At 37.7% G+C, this 24220-nt stretch overlaps 1 protein-coding gene across 1 annotated transcript in view; it reads right to left on the reverse strand.

Moving 5' to 3' along the window:
- LOC113417031 (solute carrier family 22 member 2-like) overlaps positions 1-22982 on the reverse strand; it is a 38463-nt gene extending 15481 nt beyond the window's left edge. The window contains exons 1-7 of the mRNA XM_026675210.2: positions 22787-22982; positions 19691-20651; positions 16638-16741; positions 7990-8144; positions 5087-5255; positions 3971-4085; positions 306-418 (exon numbers count right to left, since the gene is read on the reverse strand). Of these exons, the coding sequence (XP_026530995.2) occupies positions 306-418; positions 3971-4085; positions 5087-5255; positions 7990-8144; positions 16638-16741; positions 19691-20104 (1070 nt within the window). The 5' untranslated portion in view covers positions 20105-20651; positions 22787-22982. The remainder of the gene's footprint in view (positions 1-305; positions 419-3970; positions 4086-5086; positions 5256-7989; positions 8145-16637; positions 16742-19690; positions 20652-22786) is intronic.
- Between the last annotated feature and the right edge of the window lie 1238 nt (positions 22983-24220).

Here is a 24220-nt window from a genome sequence, read left to right on the forward strand (position 1 = left end):
CCCCATGATGATACCTAATCTCAAGCTGTAATGTTTTCAGGGCAATACAACTGCAATGTATTCAGAACACCCAGTATGAATCCATTTACCACTAATAATGTTACAGGAATGTGGATCCAATTTTTTTAATGAGCAGAGGAGTCTGAATGTCAGGCAAAATATGAACTCTAACCAAGGGTTTGTATGCTGTTACACATAAAATTGTAAATATAACATATTAGGATTGTGTGTATACCAATAGAGCCAGCATAGTTGGCATAGCTAACAAGGATTCAATGAAACACATGAAATAAATGGCCTCTTACCAGTTATACATCAAAATTAATGTGTATTTCCTGATCTGTGGTGTCCTCACAAGGTCCAGCAGTGAAGGGCTAAGCTTTGTGTCATCTACATGTTCTTCTTCAAGATTAATATTCTATAGAGTAACAGTTGCAATGTAAATAAAAAAGAGAAGGTAAATCCATCACATTGTTTTTGTTCAGGATAAACGTTATGCAGAAAACAGAAATGGTATAAGAAATGTAAGGCATGAGATGAGAAAAAGTTAATTTAAAAAGCTAAAAGAAAACATTAAAGCTAATTTACACCAAGACCAAAGTCTTTTCTTTTTGAGGACTACATTCATTCCACTCAACCTCATCTTTCTTGGACTTCCTGTGTTTCCCTAACCATTCACTCTGCTCAGGGCAACCTGCATGTATCAAATGCATCACATGTAAAAGGGGTAGAGCTTTCACACCCACCATTTGGATGTTAATCACAGCCTCTGCAGGTGCACCTGACTCTTCATTATTATTTTTTTGCAAATTTAACCCTCTTTCATTCTTTTTCTATGACCAACTCTACTTCATTCAAACTTTTCACCCACTTTCCTTCTCAATCTACGTTCATTCATACTTTTACATCCTGGCTTGACCCTATAGCTTTTTTCTCTCGCTGTACATATCTTTTAAATATCTCGTCATGAGAGCTTGTTTTCACATTAATTAAAAAGTCTTATGGTCTGTTTGTAAGACTCTCAGTAGATGCAAACAGAAAGCCTTCTCCCTTTTACTAAAAAAACATGAGAAAATGATCCAGAACCTTGCTGCTTATTGCCTGAGTATAATTTTCCTAGTTGAAAGTAGAGTACAGGTTAGAATTTATGTATTGTAACCTCACCTTGCATCCAATAAATATCATCAATCAGAGCTTTGAGACCTTTGTTCTTTATTTTAACCATTTCCATTTTGGATAACCATAAAAGATGTCTGATGCCAACTCCTATTATAGTCAACTTACTTTTATCTTTTTGCTGACATACTTTTATGTCTGTTCCATCAGATGACCATCTCCCTTTCCTGTTGTCTGGTGTTGTTCTACAGTACACCTTTGCTTTTAATTTCATATGCTGCTCAGAGAAGTCAAGAAGTTGGAGAGCTTTAGAAATGTAAATAAGTGCATACATACTAAACTCCCACTTCTCTATAATACTGTATAGTGGAGAGAAACAAGCTCTTAAATGCAACTTTTTAGCATCATTCAACATTCATTCCTCAGAACCGACAACATGACATTCTACCAGTATTTGTATGTCTTAAAATACAGTATTTCCATGCATTTTCCATCTTTAGTTAATCTTTTTAACAAGATATGTAAATTCATCTACTTTCTCTGGGTTTTTTTGTCAAGTCTGTATAAATTGTAAACATTCAATTCATCTTTATATTAGTGTTTCTCAAAGTATACTTCAAGGACCCTTCTCTGCGGTCCACAAAATCAGTATTACTTGCCAGACTATGTTGAAAAATAATTGATTGATTATATACCATCAAGACACTTTCAATTCCCAGCAATCACATAGATTTTTTTTCCATGATAATCTATCCCTAATATGTTATTTCAAGTTTCTTAATGAAAAAAAAAATACAATATTAAAATCCCATCAAATCAATGTGAAAAGCGGGAGTGGCAGCAAATATGTCAATTTTAGTTTTTAATGTAGTAAACATTGATAATATAAACCATACAAAGAAATTTTTTTCAGGGTCATACCTACTGTATATACTCGAGTATAAGCCTAGTTTTTCAGCCCATTTTTTGTGCTGAAAAAATCCCCCTCGGCTTATACTCGAGTCAGATCCCCTCTGAAAAAAAATGGTGTGGAGTCGCGGCCTCCGGCGGCAGCGACTCCCAACAGCCCCAGCCGGGAAGGAAAGGCAAAAAGCGCTTTGCCTTTCCCTTCCCAGGCGGCGGGACAGGGGCCACGCCGGCGGTAGTGACTCCTGACTCAGGGGCCTCCGAGGAGGGGAAGAGAGTGACTCCTGCCTCCGCTGTCATCATCATCTTCTTCTTTTGGGTTAGTGAATCAATTAAACCTTTCATGATAGTGAGATCGTTTCCCAAATTAATTATTTTTATTTTGAAATTTACCAGTAGCTGCTGCATTTCCCACCTCGGCATACTCGAGTCAATAAGTTTTCCCAGTTTTTGTGTAAAATTAGGTGCCTCGGCTTATATTGGTCGACTTATACTCGGTATATACGGTAATTTTAAAAGGAGAAAGGTCCTAAGGAGAAAATTTTAAGAAACACTGCTGTATACAATGATCTAAAAGTACATTAAATAATCAAATTACCTTGCCTTATGGCAAGTTCAATATTGAACCATTTGCTAAGCATTCAATTAATTGCTTTTTTCATCATATGCCATTCTTATCATATCTTCAGTGTTGAAATTCATATTCACAAAAATATTCTATAATTTAAGCCTTTTTAAATTATATGTCATCCATTAATAAATAATCATGCAATTAACTTCCCTTCCCACATTCATACACTTCTCAGTGAGGAAAAATCTAATCTGGACATCCTCTAATGGGGATGACATGAAGTGTCCCCTGATGACCGAAGTGTCCCCTGATGACATGAAATCATAGCACAATTCCAAACTGGGCTTATTATCATTTTTTATAGACTTTCAAGCAGAGTTTTGCTAAACCTCTTGCCAGAAATGATTGATAAACTAATTCCTCTGTACTTTTTTGCATTCGCATCTTGTGTCTTTCTCTTAACATTAAGGAAAAATAATGTTCTCCCAGTTGTTACCGCATACATGTTAAACAAGCAGCCCAAGCATTGTGTAGAATCCATTTTCATATGTCAACATTTCCAGAATTATACTATATACTCAGACAGCTAGTATAATTAATATTTCTCACATTTCTGGTGGAATCCTTTAACAGAGTAGAAACAAAAAGAGCAGAATGGAATCGTTCACTGATGTTCTCCTTTGGTTGTGTTTTTTTTTTGGGGGGGGGGGAAGCCACTTTTATTATAAGAAAATTTTATTTATATTTTAAAAAAATTACAGAAGCAAAGAAAAAGTAGGAAAAGAAATGTAAAAGAATAACAGAAAAAAGAAAGATAAAGAAATCTAAATAAGTGGCTTCCAATCTTTGCAGCAATTAAAAGAGTATTTTTTTAAATTGCATTAAATTTATATGCCACCCTTCTCACTCTCCCGACTGACTCTGGGCAGCTTACAATAGAATTACCATCTCCAACCTCCAGCTTTGCTGACGTTATCATGATTATTGGATTATTTCTGCTTACCATGGTTAGGAAGAGGTACACTATGGCTATGAAATGTCTTATCATTCATGGTGGATGCATCTTTCTGGCATTCTGCTCTCTATCACTCAGTTAAAGCCAGGGCAAGAAATCATGTGATAAGTTTTGTTGTCCTGGGACCTTTTCATTTCAGAATGTATGGGCAGCTGCAGAAGAATAGAGAACGGCGTAGTGCAAATATGTGGTACACACCACCCACCGTCCATCGGTTTGCTCAAACCCACCACTGAAAGATTCAAATCCATCTAATGAAGCAGAGGTGGAAGAAGTTCAGAAGAAGATGAATGGACAGCAACAACATCCTATGATAATAGCCGACCAATGATAAGTAGGCACATGTAGTGTTTAAGACTCACCTCAAAAAAGGCAGGTACAACTTTTCCATTTTTTTTAGCAATTTCATCCACAATTTTCAGAGCTCGGGCATTCTGTCCTTGAGTGATCAGCCACCTGGGTGACTCAGGGAGGCACCTACAAAAGAACTAGAATCATTGGTCTGGTCCAGAAATGTTCATGGCAAAAAACAAGCCCATAGAGTGGGACCCAGATATCTATCTTCTCCTACATGCATTAATTAACTTAGGCTTGTTTCACTTTAAAGATATAACCAATTTATTGTGGTGTAATATGTCATGTGATACGAAAAGCATTATTCCTTAAAAGGAATACATCGATATCTATGGTTATCGGGGCAGGGTAGACAGCAATAACATAATTTGGAAGGAAATGGAGATGTAGAAGAAGCAAGCAGTGAAAATTACCTAATGTTCCTGGCTATTCACAAATCAGTTTTTGGATGCAACACATACATTATTTTATACTTGTAGGATGTTAAGCAGTCTGGGTTTCTGTTTACTTCCTGAGAAATAGATGACTATGACAATGAGCAAGACAGAGACAGCAAGGAGCCTGGGCGTGACTTAACTCAACTATTCTGTACTAAAGCTGCTTGGTGCTGTGAAAGTAAAACTGAAACTGAAACTCCTGCTTGTGTTTTGCATTTGGAACAGATTTCTTTTCAGGTGGGGAGAGGAAGTAGATCTCCTTAGCATCGGAGTGTGTTAATAATAATATACAAAATACTAATGCTCTGATGGTCATTTCAAAAAATCCTTTCTTAGTGAGCACCTAAAAGCTAAGAGGAACATATGTGCCGAATTTCAAGTTTGTAGCTTTATGGTTCTGGAGATTTTGTGATGATGCATGAGTGGTATTTCGCTTTTATATATATAGATAAGCAAATAAATATGAGCCTCCTAAAATTACAGAACCTCCCCTGTTAAATTACAGCTTCCACAATCCTTCACAATTGCCATAGTGGACATAGCTACTGGATGTTGGAATCTAATATCATTTGGAGATTCTCCGTCCCTATCCTAATTGCACTAGACCCAGTCTTTCCTTGTTCCATAATAGAATCTTTCCCTTGGATATTATAGGCAAAAGTCTGACTCTGAGCAAGAAGTTCTTACCAGTAGTAGAGTAAGAGAAGGAACATTGGAAGAGTAACAGCAAGTTGAAGCCACCGCCAGTTGGGAATTACATAAGCCAAAGCATTGAGGATGAGGAGGCCAAAGGCATAGGCTAGTTGATAGAGAATGGCCACAGTCCTCCTGTAGCTTGGGCCAACAATTTCTGTGACTGGAAAATAAAACGAGGACTTTCCATATTAATTCTTAATTGAGAAATAGCTTATTCATAGGCTTTGATTAGGAAGAATGCTTGTAAGGAAAAGAAACAGTGGAGAACACATTTCAAACAATTAAAAACTAATAAGGGACATCCATTTTGAAACTGCATGGAAATGATACATACGCTACCGATATCTACGATCTCTTTGGCCTCTCAGTGGCTCTTAATAATATTAACTATGACAATCCTCCTGAATCCTCTAGGTCCAACATTACAGTATAGTGCTATAATGATTGATTGAATTTGTTGCCACCCATCTCACCACAATTTGTAAGGGATGTCTCAGAAAATAATGCTGTAGCTTCTATCTTATCCCTTGGTTTTTATTCATGAGGTGCTTCTAGATTCAATTTAATTCAAATGTTAAGCAACATTTAGATTAAATTAGTGAATGAAATAATCCAGAGATCTGGGCAGAAAAACTCAGAAAGCAGCCTAAAACACATGTTCAACTTACAAATGAACCAACTCAGTTCATCCACATTGTTGCAACAAGAGGTATTTATACCCTCTTTTAGCCTTTGTTCATCTGTAGCTAATTACAATATGAATATAACCCACCAACATCTTTCTTGTTCCATGTCCTCATGAAGCTGCCTTCCTTTGATCCCTGGTTGTACTGAAGGTAGCTTTAACTCATACTTGGCTATTTCGGTTTTTGAACTGCTGTTTTCTCCTTTTTTTTCTCTAATATTTTTAATGTGGATATATTCTGGCATGCTTTACCAAAACTATTCTGTACCTTATGATTCTTGGGAAGGAGGACTGGCCACTTCAGGCTCTTATCGGCACACACCCTCATTTATGATTCCTGGGAACTGTTCTCTAGAAAAAAATCTTGTTTGGACAGTAGGAAACATTGGGTTTTTTTTTAAAAAACAACTGCCAAGTCTTTCTATGCCTGCCAATTTTCCAAGACAATTTGTGTCTTGAAGAATTGCATCAACCCAAACAACAGCTGTCCAGAGAGGAAGAGGGAAAAGAGATGGCTCTCCCTGTACCATTCCATCACACAACCTTCCCCATTCTTTCAATTCATTGCTCTGGAACCCAGGTTTAATGCTTTTCCAGACACTCAGATGTCAACTGGTAATTAGGCTCCTTTTGCATATGGATTTATGCACTTATGTATTTCTATTCATCTCTTTTTGAACCCTGAATTAGCTCTTTTTGAAGACAAAACGATTACCAAAAACACCTCTCTTTTTATCCCACCCCCTCATGTTTTATTAAGAAGAATGATTGATGTATGTTTCTGTCATGCCCTTGTTAGAGTCAGACTCTGAGGGAGAGGAGGAACAGCAGACAGGGAGTGGAAGTGTGGCTCTGGAGGTTGTGGAGGAGGCTGGGGAGGGGCAGAGGCTGGCTGGGCAGTCAGAGGAAGAACCAGGCCTATCGCCTCTTCATCCTAAGACACGCAGGGAGGGACGGAGAAGGCAACAACTTGGCTTACGAGAGAGGAAGCGGCCATGATCCCCTCCATTGGTTGCAGCTGGGGAGAATAGTATATAAGAGAGACGGTTAAAACACATTGTTGCCAGAAGTAAAGTGTATGTTATTTTGGGCTGAAGTTATCTTAGTTGGCGTCCTTCCAACAGACTGTGCCTTGTTATCTCCTTGAAGTTGGTAATTACTTATCCTGGTCCCTTGTGGAAATTCTTTCATTGTAGTTTGTTTTAGTTTTTTATTTCACCTTTATCTGCTCATTAAGTTTGGATTGTATTGCTTTCTTTTGAAGACTATTTTTGAATACATTTTATCTCCAACTATTATTGAACAGTGGGGCCAAGTTGGAGGCATTAAAGGACATTTATTTACATTTTGGATTTTGTTACATTTGTGTTACACTCCGGGTCATCACAGTTCCTCCCCCAGATGATAATGTTTGGTAGGAGAGGAAAGGAGGGAAACAAGCCTGGGGAAATCTATCATTCCTTGTCCCTAATGTGTCTTGTAGACATTTAATAGGAACAGCACCATTTTTGGGCATTGGGACTGTGGCAGGAACAGCAGCTTTCATGCTGGTAGAGCACCCTGTTGGCTCAAGACATGGTTAGACCTTTAATCTAGTCATGAGAAGGAAGCCTGTAACTTTAGTATATTAATATACATTGTAGCAAAAGGATCCCAAATTAATAAGGCTGCAAAAGGTTGGCAGTTTAAGACCTAAGTACCACATGATGCAGTGAGCTCCCGTTTTTGCTCTGGCTCCTGCTAACTTAGCAGTTTGAAAGCATGCAAATGCAAATAGATAAATAGGTACCACTTTGGTGGGAAGATAACAGAATTCCATGCTCCTCGGCATATAGTCATGCTGGCCACATAACCATGGAAGTGTCTTCAGATAATGCTGGCTCCCTCAACTAAGAAACAGAGATGAGCACTGCCCCCTAGAGTCAGAAATAATTGGGCAGGGGAAACCTTTAGCTTTTTTTTAATCTAATGTAAAATTATTTCTTAAAGCTGAAGATACATCTTTTTCCTGGGATTATTAAATATATTCAAAAGTTTAGTTTCTGAGTTTCAAGAATAGGTTTGATTTATTAGAGTTGGACTTGACTAGTACTAATTTAGGAAACAGTATTAAAGATTAAATTTCTTTTTAATCTTTAAAAGAGTTAAATGGGTTCCACTACTCTGTCCTCTCGCAGAATACCAATCTGAAGGCAAGTGTCATACTTACGCAAACTGTAACCTGCCATCCAGCTGCCCTTGCTGAACAGGCCTTGGATGAAACGAAATATCACAGACCATAAGTAGTTTGGTGAGAAGGCAACGAGTACTCCAGAGATTGCAGTTACCAGGACAGAAATTAAAAGGCTTACTTTCCGTCCAAATCTGCATTAAGAGAAGCAACAGATACACAAGATCAGAAAGATACAAGGAAAATCATATGTTGAAGTTCTATTTAAGGTGCCCTTGTGGTACAGGTTGTCCTCGACTTACGACCAAAATTGACCCCCAAATGTATGTTGCTGAGTGAGAAATTTGTTAAGTGAGTTTTGCCCCATTTTATGACTTTTATTGCCACAATTGTTAAGTGAATCGCTAGAGTTGTTAAGTTAGTATCAGGGTTGTTAAGAGAATTTAGAATTAGAATTCTTTTATTGGCCAAGTGTGATTGGACACACAAGGAATTTGTCTTGGTGCAAATGCTCTCAGTATACATAAAGGAAAGATACATTGGTCAAGAGTCAAGAATCATAAGGTACTTGGCTTCCCCATTGACTTTGCTTGCCAGAAGGTTGCAAAAAGTGAACAGATGACCCTGGGACACTCCAACTGTCATAAATATGAACCAATTGTCAAGCATCCTAATGTAAATCATGGGGATGCTGCAATGGTCATAAAAGTGTGAAAAATGGCCATATGTCACTTTTTCAGCTCTGTTGTAACTTTGAATGGTCACTAAACAAACTGTTGTAAGTCGAGGACTACTTGTTCTGCCCTGACTAGGAGATGGATTTGTAAGGTACCTTCCAACTGTCTCATTCTATCAAATTTGCTTAGCTCTTTCTAGGTTCAACGCTACTGCCTGAATTCACACAACATCTAAACCTTAAACCCAGATTCAAATTTTCTCTGCTCGTATGAAATACTCTGCCCAAATAAATTAGGCACATGTGGCTTCAGATGATTTATAATTCATACAACCTGCTAACATTATGACTGGCCTCCTACAACACACTGAATCCTATACCTCCCAGCCCCGTGTTAGATTAATGTAGAGTGCTGAACTAAAGTTTTGAGTTACTAATGATACAGGATAATAAAAACAAGGACAAATAGCTTCTATCCCAGGGCAGTAACTCTATTGAATTCTACTGTATAGTGCAATATTAATGCAATATCAGGAGTTTTCAATTCAATGTATAGAATGTGAAGGATGTGTGTTTGTGTTTATTTTCATAGTCATAATGTACACTGAAGATGGTATTTAATTTTGTTGTATGAGGTGCAATGACAATAAACTAAACTAAACTAAACTACTAAGAATTTTCTTGAACACTGTGAATAAAAATAGATTGTAATGAATCCATCCCTGCCTTGGCTGACAAAACCACTAGCACAGCAGCCTTTCCTAAAGGAATAAATGTTTTTCTTCAGCAATACTATGCATAATGGCGTTTGATTAACAGTTGTGAATCTGAACACAAGGTGGCAATGTTCACAGCCATATAAAGCATTGTAAGTCCAATTTTCTATTCTTCTCTGATGAGACATTTATATCTGCACTCTAATTTTATTTATTCACCAGATTTAAGAATAGAAAAACTTTACAAAGCCTGGAATGGAAGGCAAAATTATTTAAATAATCCTGATACCCATCAATCAAAAGGACATAGTATATACACATATGTGTATGTGCATGAATGTATGTTTGTTCCTCAAGCAACATGTAATTTTTTTTTAAGCTGTTAAGCAATGGTTTTAAAGTATGGATTAATAATTGAAGTTCCAGCAGTATTTGGCAGAAGGAGAGAAAGGTCTTGCCTTAACCCCAAATCAAAATACACTGCTCAAAAAAATAAAGGGAACATTTAAACAACACAATGTAACTCCAAGTCAATCACACTTCTGTGAAATCAAACTGTCCACTTAGGTAGCAACACTGATTGACAATCAATTTCACATGCAAATGGAATAGACAACAGGTGGAAAGCATAGGCAGTTAGCAAGACATCCCCAATAAAGGAGTGGTTCTGCAGGTGGTGACCACAGACCACTTCTCAGTTCCTATGCTTTCTGGCTGATGGTTTGGTCACTTTTGAATGCTGGCAGTGCTTTCACTCTAGTGGTAGCATGAGACGGAGTCTACAACCCACACAAGTGGCTCAGGTAGTGCAGCTCATCCAGGATGGCACATCAATGCGAGCTGTGGCAAGAAGGTTTGCTGTGTCTGTCAGCGTAGTGTCCAGAGCATGGATGTGCTACCAGGAGACAGGCCAGTACATCAGGAGACGTGGAGGAGGCTGTAGGAGGACAACAACCCAGCATCAGGACCGCTACCTCTGCCTTTGTGCAAGGAGGAGCACTGCCAGAGCCCTGCAAAATGACCCTGCAAAATGACCTCCAGCGGGCCACAAATGTGCACGTGGCTGCTCAAGCGGTCAGAAACAGATTCCATGAGGGTGGTATGAGGGCCCGACGTCCACAGGTGGGGGTTGTGCTTACAGCCCAACACCGTGCAGGACATTTGGCATTTGCCAGAGAACACCAAGATTGGCAAATTCACCACTGGCGCCCTGTGCTCTTCACAGATGAAAGCAGGTTCAAAGTAAAACAGCCCTCCATGTGCTCGCCAGAGGTAGGCTGACTGCCATTAGGTAGCGAGATGAGATCCTCAGACCCCTTGTGAGACCATATGCTGGTGCGGTTGGCCCTGGGTTCCTCCTAATGCAAGACAATGCTAGACCTCATGTGGCTGGAGTGTGTCAGCAGTTCCTGCAAGATGAAGGCATTGATGCTATAGACTGGCCTGCCTGTTCCCCAGACCTGAATCCAATTGAGCACATCTGGGACACATGGCTCGCTCCATCCACCAACGCCACATTGCCCCACAGACTGTCCAGGAGTTGGAGGATGCTTTAGTCCAGGTGTGGGAGGAGATCCCTCAGGAGACCATCCACCACCTCATAATGAGCATGCCCAGGCATTGTAGGGAGGTCATACAGGCACATGGAGGCCAGACACACTACTGAGCCTCATTCTGAATTGTTTTAAGGACATTACATCAAAGTTGGATCAGCCTGTAGTGTTTTTTTCCACTTTAATTTTGAATGTAACTCCAAATCCAGACCTCCATGGGTTGCTAAATTTGATTTCCATTGATAATTTTTGTGTGATTTTGTTGTCAGCACATTCAACTATGTAATGAACAAAGTATTTCATAAGAATATTTCATTTATTCAGATCTAGAATGTCTTATTTTTGTGTTCCCTTTATATTTTTGAGCCGTGTATATGTTGAAACTGCATTCAGTTTTGGTCACCACGATGTAAAAAAGATGTTGGGACTCTAGAAAGAGTGCAGAGAAGAGCAACAAAGATGATTAGGGACTGGAGGCTTAAACATATAAAGAACAATTGCAGGAACTGGGTATGTCTAGTCTGATGAAAAGAAGGACTAGGGGTGACATGGTAGCAGTGTTCCAATAACACAGGGGCTGCCACAAAGAAGAGGGAGTCAAGCTATTCTCCAAAGCAACTGAGGGCAGGACAAGAAGCAATGGATGGAAACTAATGAAGGAGAGAAGGAACCTAGAACTAAGGAGAAATTTCCTGACAGTTGGAACAATTAATCAGTGGAACAAATTGCCTCCAGAAGTTGTGAATACTCCAACACTGGAGGTTTTAAAGAAGAGATTGGACAACGATTTGTCTGAAATAGTATAGGGTTTCCTGCCTAGGCAGGGGGTTGGACTAGAAAACCTCCAAGGTCCCTTTCCAACTCTGTTATTCTATTCTATTCTGCAATGTTAACTGCATTTTGAAGTTTAATAAAGTAATGACATAGACTTTTAAGTGTGGGAACAGAAGTAATTTATCCTTAAATCATTACCCACAAATGGTTAAAATCTGGGAGGTAATTAGGATCTTTTTAGATTTGTAAAATGGGAAAAATTTGTCCCCTTAATTGCAATTCACAATTCCCATCTTATTTTGGGGGAGGGGGTACCAAAAAATGAAAAATCATGACATTGAAATTCTACTATGTTGTTGCTAGATTGGTATTCATAAAGGCGATGAGCCATCTATTCCTTATCTTACAAAACGTTTGCCACAGATAGGAATACAGGAAGAACTACGTTAAGCACTTTCTATTATGCTTCTTTGTCACTACAAATACAAATAGTATTTTCTTCTTGTTTCCAAAAAAGCAACTGGACTTGCTTGTTTTGTTCTTTAGAAATGTTTCACTTCTCATCCAAGAAGCTTGTTCAATTCTGACTGACCGGCAGGGAATGGAAGGATTTATCTTCTTTGCAGTCATCTGGTTGTTAGTTCTTTGAGATACATTGAGGCCACCTGAGGGTTTTTCTGTGTCCTCAGGGTCACCTGAATCAGAGTGCAAATGGGTATGGAACTTTCTTGGGACTGTTGAAAAGGCTCCATTGTAAATGGAGATAGGTGCAGAGGTGGTATTTAGCAGTTCTGGAGAACTGGTAGTGGAAATTTTGAGTAGTTTGGAGAACTGGCAAATACCACCTCTGACTAACCCCACCCCATCTATTCTCTGCCTCCCAAGTCCCAGCTGATCAGCTGGGTCTTCTTTTGTTGCCCTACACAGGAGAACGGAGCTGGAAAGCAGGTTAGTGGGGTGGGGAGGGAATGGAAATTTTGCTGTATCCTTCCTCTGCCATGCCCACCAAGCCACGCCTACAGAACCAGTAGTAAAAAAAATTGAATCCACCACATAGGTGGTGTTGTATCCCTCTCCTTCTTGGATGAGAAATGAAACATTTTCAAAGGGAAAAAAAAGTCCAGTTGCCTTTGGTGTGGGGGGAAGCACCTCTGGGACAACCATGACTTGGATGATTGAGAATCCCCATAGATACTTTCTTCTTGCTTCTTACTTTATTTGACTTTGCAAAAAAAAATTGCTTATCCTGAAAGCATGCTGGCATGAATGTACATTTCATTAGACATTTATTTTAAAAAAGTTGGATGAAAATTTTGACTATTAGGATAACAGTTTGAAGAAGAGAGGAATTCTATAAAGCTTTTAAAAAGAAGACTACTAGGATGGTGCAGCTTTGGCAGGAAATGTGAGAGGAGGCACTGGGAACATTTTTAGCTTCTTAGGGCTAGGAAGAGTGGAATCCCTGTTGCTTTCAGCTAAACTAACAAATCCCATTGAGAATCAAACAACATCATATTCAAGAGCAAAGCACCATGGAAAGAAAAATAAATAAAGCTTTGTTTTATTTATCCTCTCTTGTCCTCATCCAGAGGAAAGCTTCTTTTTTTAACCACTGGTCTTTTTAACAAGCTTTAAAGAAATTTAAAGAAACTTAACAAGGAAGAGGTCACACAGCAATAGTACCTTCAGGTATATAAAGCAGTAGTACAAGGTCTTTGCAAGCCAAAATCTGAGTGCCAAATTATAATCTCTGTTTATTCTCTCCATCAAAACCTCATTTTAGAATATTGGGGTGGGTTTTTTTGCAGATAATTCCCTGTAAGGTTATTTTCCTAAGTTGTGACTGTCCAGGCCAATTCAGAATAGTTAGCAAATATGTAAGACATCAACTCTACATGAAGATGTGTTCTAAATTTCATAATGGTCTGTTCCTCTGTATTACACTTCACCTTAGTGTATGTTTGTCCATTATTTTGTTTGTTTTCAATACTTCTGAGATAGATATTATAAGTAGTCTTGAACTTACCATCACAACTGGGATTTGAACTTCTGTTTTCAAAGTGAGAAAAGTAATTTAAGTTAGTTGTGCTCAATCTTTTTCGCCATTGCCATTTAAGTGAATCACTGCAGTTCACTGTAAGTGAATCGTATGACTTTACATGAATTCAGCTTCCCCACTTAGCTTTGTTTGTCAGAATCCAGCTGGAAAGGTCACAAATGGGGATCATGTAAACACATGGCAAGTTGCCAGGCAATTGCCAATTTTGATCTCCTGACCACAGGGAGGTTGAAACAGTCATAAGTGCAGGAACTGGTCACAAGTCACTTTTTTCAGCACCATCGTAAATTCAAACAATAACTAAATGAGTGGTTGTTAAGTCAAAGGCTTCCTGCAATTGGAAGTCTCAAATAATTATGGGTAGCAAACTATAATAATATATTAGCACAGCATTCTAGCTTATATTTTATTTGATGTTGCAGTATTAAAAATAAAGAGACCTAGTAAAAACATATATTTTGTACTCAGTTAAGCTTTGCTCCATAAACTCACTTAGATTTTCAAATGTTCAGTTCTTCAGTTTAGTTAAAAGTATAAAGTATCCAGAAATGCCCATATACACCACCTATATGGAGAATATAAGTGTATGTATTAGCTTATACAAATACCAACCAGAGATGAAGTTTCAGATTGAATGGCCAGGGTCTAGTTTTCTGGCATTCTGATGTTATTATATTATACAAGTTTGTATATGCTTATGAAGACATGTTCTCAAATAATGGCAAAAAGCTAGCACAAGTAGAACCTATTTCCCTTGTCAAATGTAATTACCTTGGTCTGTGGTACGTTACTTTTCAAAAGCATCTGCCTTGTTTCATATATTAACATTCAGGTCTGGACTGACAGTACACAATATGCCTGAATTCATATCGTCTACCAATCCACTTCATCAGCATCACAAACATCCCTTATGCTTTTATTCATAAAGACATTAAACAGAGAAGGATACTTACCTAACCTCCTGTGCAGAGGTGGTGTTCAATTTTTTTTACTAACAGTTCTGTGGGCGTGGCTTGGTGGACGTGGCAGGGGAAGGAGACTGTAAAATCTCCAGTCAGAGGTGGTATTTGCTGGTTCTCCGAACTACTCAAAATTTCTGCTACTGGTTCTCCAGAACTGGTCAGAACCTGCTGAATACCACTTCTGCTCCTGTGCAGAGGTGGTATTCAGCAGGTTCTGACCAGTTCTGAAGAACTGGTAGCGGAAATTTTGAGTAGTTTGGAGAACGGGCAAATACCACCTCTAACTGGCCCCACCCCCTTCTATTCTCTGCTTCCTGCATCCCAGCTGATTGGCTGATTGTTGCCCTGCACAGGAGAATGGAGCTGGAAAGCAGGTTAGTGGGGTGGGGAGGGAATAGGATTTTGCAGTAACCTTCCCTGCCACACCCACAAAGCATGCCCACACAGCCACACCATGCCCACACAGCCACGCCCACAGAACCGGTAGTAAAAAAAATTAAATCCCACCACTGCTCCTGTGCAATTTATGTATTGTCACACATGCTTTATTTCAATCATATACTGCCTGTAGTTGCATTGATCAATCAAACTTCAATTCCATACTCTCACAAAAATCCCATACAGGTAGGCCTCGACTGACAACAGTTCACTTAGTGACAGTTTAAAGTTACAACAGTACTGAAAAAAGTGGCTTATGACCATTTTTCTTACAATCCCTGCAGCATCCCTGTGGTCACATCATCAAAACTCAGATGTTTGGCAACTGAGTCATATTTTTATGTCGGTGGAGGTGCCTTGGGGTCATGCGATCATCTTCTGCGGCCTTCTGACAAGCAAAGTCAACAGGAAATCCAGATTCACTTAACAATCATGTTACTAAGTTAACAACTGCAGTGATTGACTTAACAACGGTGGCAAGAATGGTCGTAAAATGGGGCAATACTCAGTTAACAAATGTTTTACTTAGCAAGAGAAATTTTGGGCCTAATTGTCATCATAAGTCAAGGCCTACCCGTATTTGAGTGAAGCTTATTCATTTTACCATCTGCTTTCTCTAAATTGGCTCACTTTCTTGATCAAATTCAGACACTTCTCAGTGACCTGTTGAAGAGCAGAAATCCTTTTGGCAGAATTTCTGCCTAGGATACAGCCATGCTGTGTTTCCTACGTTTCCCCGATGGTCACTCTTGTATCCTCATGTCATGCTGCCACGCATCAATTCCAAACCTTCATCATACTAATCCTCCTGTAATTTTGGCTTTCATGCTTCTTACTTTTCCATTATTTTTAGGAGTAACATTTCTCAAAACAGCAGAAAAAAATATTCTGGAACCACTCTCTGAAATATCCCTTTCAGTAAGGTGACCAATCATCCTATTTTAGGGAGGACAGTCCTTCTTTAGTAAGTTCTGTCCTCTCAAAAGCGATCCTCCTTTTCGATATTTGAAGACTAATCTCCGTATTTGATTGATGCCAATCCGATCCGTTGCGTGTGATGTGACGTATTTGTATTTGACATGACGATTCATCAAGGCTCGGTACATTGCGGCGAGATGCGATTATGAGACGCATGCGCTCTGCACAGGAGAATTGTTTTGAGAGAGTGCTCCGTGTTTACTTCTTACCGAAACACGACAAGGCAGTGTATAATACAGTGTATTCTGTATTTTTGTTGTAATGAATGAAATGTTTCTTTCATTTAAGACATTTTTTCCTTCAATTTATTTGCGTCTTCCTTCTCATTGTAAAACAGTTGGTCACCTTACTTTCAGTGTTGACTCACTTCAGTTGCATCCCAAATAAATTATTCACTTATTTTTAAATCCATCCACTCTAATGGAGGCAGTTTAGTTTTCTTCACCCACTTTCAGAACAGGTTTTCATTTCACCAATCCTTACTTTCCATTATTCATATTTAGTTTTAGCAAAATTGAATGATGCACCCACCTGTCCGCTAGGTAGCCAGCGAATATAGATCCAACCAGAAACCCAGCATTCACAGCTGACTGAAACATATCTAGTTTCCAGGAATCTCCACAAACCAAGTTAAACTAAGGAGAAAAGAAACAGAAGTAAAATTAGTTCTAATTATTAAGACAGTTAAAAGCCATTCACAGAGAAATGTACAAGGAAAAGGAAACAGATAAAAATAATAATAATAAATAAACCAGACTTGTCCCCAGAATCCTCCATGCCAACTGTTTTGCTTCAAATTTAGGAGAACAACTTCTTCAAAATGTTGTTATTTTGGGTTGTATTCCACTAAATTATTGTTGAATAGGTCAGGCCTTTAGGTTTCTGCGGGGATTCAAGCAATTAGGGAAGACAAAGGAAGATACTGTTTGGCAAAATGTATGCATAGATATATGCATGCATGCATGCATGCATTAATTAATTTGTTTGTTTCTTATCTCATTTGTGTTCTGCCAGAAACATATGATTCCACATAGTATGACTTCTCCTCAAGAGCTGTGTGGTGATACAGTGGTTATAATGCCATACTGCAGGTTAACTCTTCCCACAACCAGGAGTTTGATCCTGACCAGTTCAAGATTGACTCTGCCTTCTATCCTTCCTAGGTCAATAAAATGAGGACCAAGATTATTGGGGGCAATATGCTGACTCTGTAAACCACGTAGAGAGGGCTGTAAAGCACTGTGAAGTGGTATATAAGTCAAAGTGCTATGCTATAGCTATTGGGAAATTTCACTCTACAAAGGAAACCAAAAATGCTGATGTAAGCTTTGGGAAGGCCTCACATGGCCAGCAGCTGCCTTGTGAAAGGCCGGACCAGGCATGCCTTGCCAACTGGGTGAAGAAGATGGCAAAGGTCAGTTGGGGGAAGCAGGAATGGCAACACAAGGGCACTCAAAAGGGCAAAGACAGAGGGGAGGTGGACATTTGAGAGGAATTGAAGTGGAAGTAAGTGCATCAGGACAGAAGCAGCGAATCACCTAATGATTTATTTTATTTATTTTGTCAAGCATGCATTTGATAATATATACTGTATATAAGTATAAAAATGATTATTAATACATGAAATAGATACAAATAAAATGGAACATTAAGACAGGGATGGTAGGCACATTAATGTGCTTATGCACACCCCTTACGGACCTCTTACGAATAGGGTGAGGTCAATAGTAGACAGTCTAAGGTTAAAGTTTTTGGGGTTAGTGGAAGAAACCACAGAATCAGGTAGAGTATTCCAAACATTGACTACTCTGTTGCTGAAGTCGTATTTCCTGCAATTGAGTTTTGATGGCATGGTTCTGGTCTAACAACAACTGTGACAGAGACAACCAGAAGTGCTATCACCACGTGGTGCCATCACCTGAGGTTTCGCTTAATACCTGTTTTGTTTAGTGGTTATTATAGTTGAATGACTAAAATCAATCGGGTGGTTGTTTAAAAATTTATACAATGGCACCACTTCTGGATGAATTGAAAATGGAGCTTAAAAAGTACAAAGAAGATGCACAAGAAGGGAAGGGTTCTTTTGGCTTCGTTTTTCAATTCTTAGAAATGGAGATTTGGAACTATGAGAAACAACAAGAAACAACTGCAAAACAAGAAGACTGGGACAAAGAAGAAGCCATCTTTAATGAACAAGCAATTTTATGTGGGGAAGAAAAAGGAAAGGGGGGAAAGAGAATGGAGAATTTAAGACTTAAAAAAACAACCAAAGAAAAGAAAAATAATTCAAAAATTAAGTATGATACTGGAAAGCAACAGAAGAGGGAATACAGAAGAGAGAAATAGAGGTAGAGAGACAAAGGGGTAAAAAGGGGAGAGAGAAGAGAGAGGGAAGAAGGAAAGGAAAAGAAGTTACAAAGGACCGGAGCAAGATATAGAGAAACAGGGCCTATTTAGAGATAATGGGTGAAAATTTAACTGAAAAAGGGATTCTGTAAAGGTACATAAGACTATATTGTTATATTAGTAATAGAAATAACTTTAGAAAATTGGAAACAACGTATGATTAAAATGTGGGATAAAATAGTTAGTGTAATTTAGTAAAATGTTTGTGAATAAAATAAGTGAAATAAAATAAATGAGAAAATTGAATTAGGAAGGAAGGGGAACATTTTAATTAGTTAATGTTTTATAAAATATAAGTGAAGAGGGGGGGGAATTAACTATGGAAAGCTTATAATTGTTCCCATAGAAGTATGATATTTAATTGAAAAGTAATGTTAAAGATGTTAAGACTTTAATGAATATTAATATTAATGATAGAATTGAATTGGAATGGAATGTTGTTTTAAATATATATATATATATAATACAGTGTGTATTTTAAGAATGTACCAAGCAGAATCCGAATGGAAGTTATGTATTATATTGAATGTTACAACTTTAGGGAAAAGATATAAAGGCGTCATACTCCAATCAGTAACTACAGGAGAAATTTTGTTTAATGAGAAAAGATAATAGATAATTGAAACAGGACAGACAAAAAATATAAATACAATGATTTGAATTGAGATGAGATAATTAAAATAAAATTAAAAGAGGGGAGAAGCTATGCAGAAAATGTAAAATAGTAATAAGATATGGAATAGAATATAAAAATGAGCATGAACCTAAATTTGTGTCTGTACGAAGAAATGTAACCCGGGATTATGCTGCTTTCAAAAAAGATGTTTTATTTGTATTTTTTTTCTCTTTGTGAAAACTCAAATAAAATTTACCAAAAAAAATGTGTGAAGGGTGAAGGATGTGTGTTTGTGTTTATTTTCATGGTCATGATGTGCACTGAAGATGGAGTTTGAATTTGTTGTACGAGGTGCAATGACAATAAAGTAAACTAAACTAAACTAAATAATGTTTACAAATTCTAACCCCTGAGCATGCATATTCTAGAATTCTCTGTAGTAGCTATGGGAGAAATGCACTTATCTTCTTGTTGAATAAATCCAAGTGGAAAAACATGACACGGCATATATATTTTTGAAACAAAATCTTATATTAGATTTGAAACAATGGCAAGACCTTACCTCAGTCACAATGGACATGACTGGAGCATCATAAAGCCAGCCATCTTGACAAGGGGTCACAAGGAGGCTCCTGTTCTCCAGACTGGTGAAGTCTTCCAGGGGATTTGTACAGCTCAGGCCACTTTCATTCCAGCTGACGTTGTATCTCATGCATTGAGGGGTGAAAGTATCCTCTTTGGATGTCCCTTTTGGAACAGTGTGATTCAGTTCATCTTCAAGAGTCCAGCCACACCGGTTGCTTAATTCAGTAACTCCCGGAGTCCAACAACGGTGCTCTGGTATAAGCCCTAGGAAAACAATTCCTACGTAGACTGGGGCAAAGACAACTGAGAGAAAGCAAATGAGAAAAAACACCCTTTTCTGGAAGAAGTCGAATTCCCCAATGTGTTCCAAAAGATCATCAAAGTCAGGCATTTTGGATGAAGGCTGAGTCAATTGCAATCCAGTATTTAATTGTACTGAGAAGAGAGGTGCTTATACAACAAGGCATTTAGCCCCAAGATAAAGAGTTAATTTATGAATGATTAAGCCATCCATTGCCATTTTTATAGATGTTTCACCAGAGGGAAGATCATCTCAGTAAGCTTCAAATATCTTTAGTGGCTTGTTTGACTTATTTAGCAGACGACCAGGTTTGGTAATAAACTTCTATGAAGTATTCCAGAAATCATGATTTCTCTGGCTTGTTGTGGATGACAAATCAATAGGAACCAAATGAACAATCTGAATGTATTCATCAAAGCAAGTATCAGTGTGAGCACCAGTAGTACAATCAACAAACCTCTGGTGGAGAGTAAAGTCTCTTTCCCCTGCTTCCCTAGAATATTTGTCCAGCGCTGGACGCTCTTGAATAATCACGTACTCTGCATTCCATTACATAGTACATTTCTTCAAATGCTGCCCCTAATTTACCCTGTAATAAATATTCTAGGCATAACCCATCATGCAATAGGCTGGCAATCTGGAGAGAGGTACAATGATTCTGTTAAAATTTGACTTTCAGAGCTATTCAACAGAGCTATTCAATGGCTACTTGTTAATACTCTAGATTAGTACAATTTTAAAGTAATACTACTTCCATTATTTTTAAAAAGCTCAAACACCATATATACAAATCACGTACATACAATATGAACACTGTGTGCCTTTGTATTGTATCTGTGTATATATACAATGCACATATTTCTTAATAAGGAGGTATGTTCAGGATCCTAACTGATTCAGGGATTTTCTAACTTCTGAACTATTTAGGTCAACAAAGGCATGATGGATCTTCATTGCTTAATTTCCAACATTTTTACTTAGCCTCTGTTAATACAATTTGAATTTCTACAATCAGAATCTTACTACCAAAGCAGACTATATTAATAGTTTTTCCTAAAATATATCTTCATTTTTCATTTCATTTATTCATACATATATTTCAGAAAATGTTTTCCCACTTAATAGTGGCTTAATATAATTCCAAACATAGTAATTAAACAGAACTATTTAAATTATTTTAAAAATGAGTATATATCTTATTGGTTTTTCCTTATCCTATTTTCATTTAAGCCCAGTTGTGGCCATGAATAATTGATACTGCAACTTTTTCAGCCCTTTAAAACATTTTTCAAATCTAGCAGTCAGTTTTGTGCTATTTTTCATGTAGACAATATTCAGATTGGCATATTTGTTCGTTTGACACTAATTACACAAAAGGCACCATTTGTTTGTTTATTGCATTTGCATCCTGTCATATTTGCCAAGATCCCAATCATTTACAACTAAAATCCAGTGAAGCAAAATGTAAGTAAAGCAAAAGTAAAAATAAATAAATAAATAAATAAATCGTGAACTGTACAGTGCCTTCATCAGATGGCATTTGACCAAACTGTATCAGCTCATTCAGAGAGTTCAGGGGAATTGAACGGGTAGCTAAGACCCCTGGAAAAGCAGGCGGCTCCCATTTATACCGTTTAAAATGTTCTCCCAAATTCTGAAAAACAGTCCCGATTCATGCTTTTGAAATTCACTGGCAAAATTGCTACATTTTGATAATGTGATTTGGGGAATTAAAAAAAAAAAAAAGATTGGGGGATGTTTTAGGTGCAGAAATGGGAACGATTGCTTCCTGAGGCCACCTGACCTCATTTTATTTTTTATTTTTTGGAAACAAAATCAGATATTTTGCCATAATTTTCACATCTCAGGGTATTGGTGGGGCTACACATAGTCAATAGGTTGTCCACCATTCATTTAACGTATTCATTTTCACTTTATTCCAAGTGATATCTTATTTTTAAAAATTGATTGTTTACCACCTAAGTTTTTTTGTATCATGAATGGTTGATAGGAATGTGAATAGAATGTCACTGCAATCCTGTCTCCCCATAGTTGCCTTGTCTTTAAGACAAAGATACTCAGTCCTTTTAACCAATCTTCATAGGATTTTGTTTCCAATTACTTCACCCCTTTCATCATTCTTTTTTAGGCTGCTACTTTGCTTTTTCACTTTATGAAGTAAGAAAAGAACAAAACCTCTTGTTCTTTTTTCCCTCCAATTAAAGCTGGTAAGCGTATTTTTTCAGCTTTTGTTCTCAAAAGCAAAACTCCAAGTAAAAATGCAGCAGTTACTAAGATATGATCATTTGCTATCCATGTTGAAATAAAGTCTTATTAGATTAAATTGCAATATTGTACATATAAACCTCAAATTGATCACATGTAATATGTTTATTGAATGCTGTGTAAAACATATAAATGTACATTAAAATGTACGGTATGTAAATATACACATCTGTGAGAAGCAGTTTTATGTATATAATGTTGTTGTAATTGTATTGTTTCTTTTCCCTTTCATCATTCTTTTTCTCTTTATTATTTAGTCACAATCACAATTTAACTTGCAAGTTAAATTTTATCTAAAACTTTATATTCTTACATTCAAAACTTCTTAGACGTAAAAGGATAACTTTTAATAAAAGAGACTTGGTTAGTTTTAAAGCTACCTTGAATCAATAAGAAAATTGACAATCTTTTGCTTCTTTTAGAGGAAAAAACAAGGTTAGGGGAAAGAGAGAAAAAAAGATTTTGGACCTCCTATTAGATACTTACCAGTCTGAGCAGTTTCTGAGGGCATCAATTCCTTTCTTAAAGTGTAGATGATTTTTTTCTCCCTTTCCACTTACTTTACACAGATATTTCTGCAACTAAACTGAAGCAATAATCTGAATTGCTTCCATTAGAAAATGGACGGCTGGAGATTTAAACCTATTTACTTCTCAACCAAGTGCTACTGTTTGGCTGAGTCAGGGAGAATTGCAGGGTCAAGGTATGAAAAGAGTTGCAATCCGCTTGCTTGTTCATCCGTGGGGGTATGAATGTTCACGAGAAGAGAGAAAGAGGGATCTTTTTTAGTGATGTGGAAGGCTCATCATGCAGCAGAGATTCCTACTGGTTAAGGCGGAGGGACGATATATATTTTTGCCAACTTCACAGTCTCTGCAGCAGAGCCTCCCATGCTGGGTCAGAGAGTCTGTCATAACCCTGGAGTACATTTGTAAGAGACCCAGAGAGAATGAAAAAGGCAAATTGGGAAAATCATCTTCCTCCCAATCTGCAGTTCGGAAAATTTCATGATTATCGTTGTTGTTGCTGTCTTGTTTGGACACACTCAGTTCCATCAATGTCCTTCCTAAAATTCAACTCCCCAGAATTGGATGCCATATTTTAGACATTGCCTGACCAACACAAAATGGAAAGCAGCTATTACATCTCTTGATTTTGATCCTGTGCTTATGATGTTGCATCTTAGAATTGCATTTTTCAAAAAAACAACAAGAACCCTGAATATTATATTTAACTCGTATTCAACTTGCAAGTCATTAAAATACCCAGAACCATGATTCATGTACTGCTGTCCGTTTGGTTTTCGCCACTTCTGCCATCTGATTTTTCTTTCACACATGCATTTTGCCCCTCTTGAAACCCAGTTTGTTTTTTTGCTCATTGTATGAACTTGTCAAGGTCCTGCTGAATCTTGATATTATTCTCTGTTGTTTGCAATGCTAGTTTTGTGTCATCTGCAAATTTAATAATTGTGTTTTTTAACCCTTATCCAAATTATTTATCAATATGATCAGAACCTAGAATGGAACTGGACTGGAATTTAATTCAATTCTTACTTCTGAAGTTGAATCATTGATGTACTAGGATGATTGTTCAAGCAGTTTTATACACAACTAATAGCAGTTTAGCGTCAATTTGGTACAAAGGTTAAGGCACTGTGCTAAAAACCAAGAGCTAGAAAATCAAGATTTCTGGTCCTGTCACAACGCCAGCTGGATGACTTTGGGCCAGTCACTCTCTTTCAGCCCTAGAAAGGGAACTATTGCAAGCCACTTCTGAAATCTTGCCAACAAAACTGCAGGAACTGGTCCAGGAAGTTGCCAGGAGTAAACATTGACTTGAAGATACACACACAAACACAATGGTAGCATTACCCAGTCCACATTTTACTCTTATCTATCAGGGTTTCATGGAAAAATA

Source organism: Notechis scutatus, chromosome 1, assembly GCF_049901735.1.
Source record: "Notechis scutatus isolate UNSWTSFEM ecotype Mainland chromosome 1, rNotScu1.2, whole genome shotgun sequence".
In the NCBI taxonomy this organism is placed as follows: Eukaryota; Metazoa; Chordata; class Lepidosauria; order Squamata; family Elapidae; genus Notechis; species Notechis scutatus.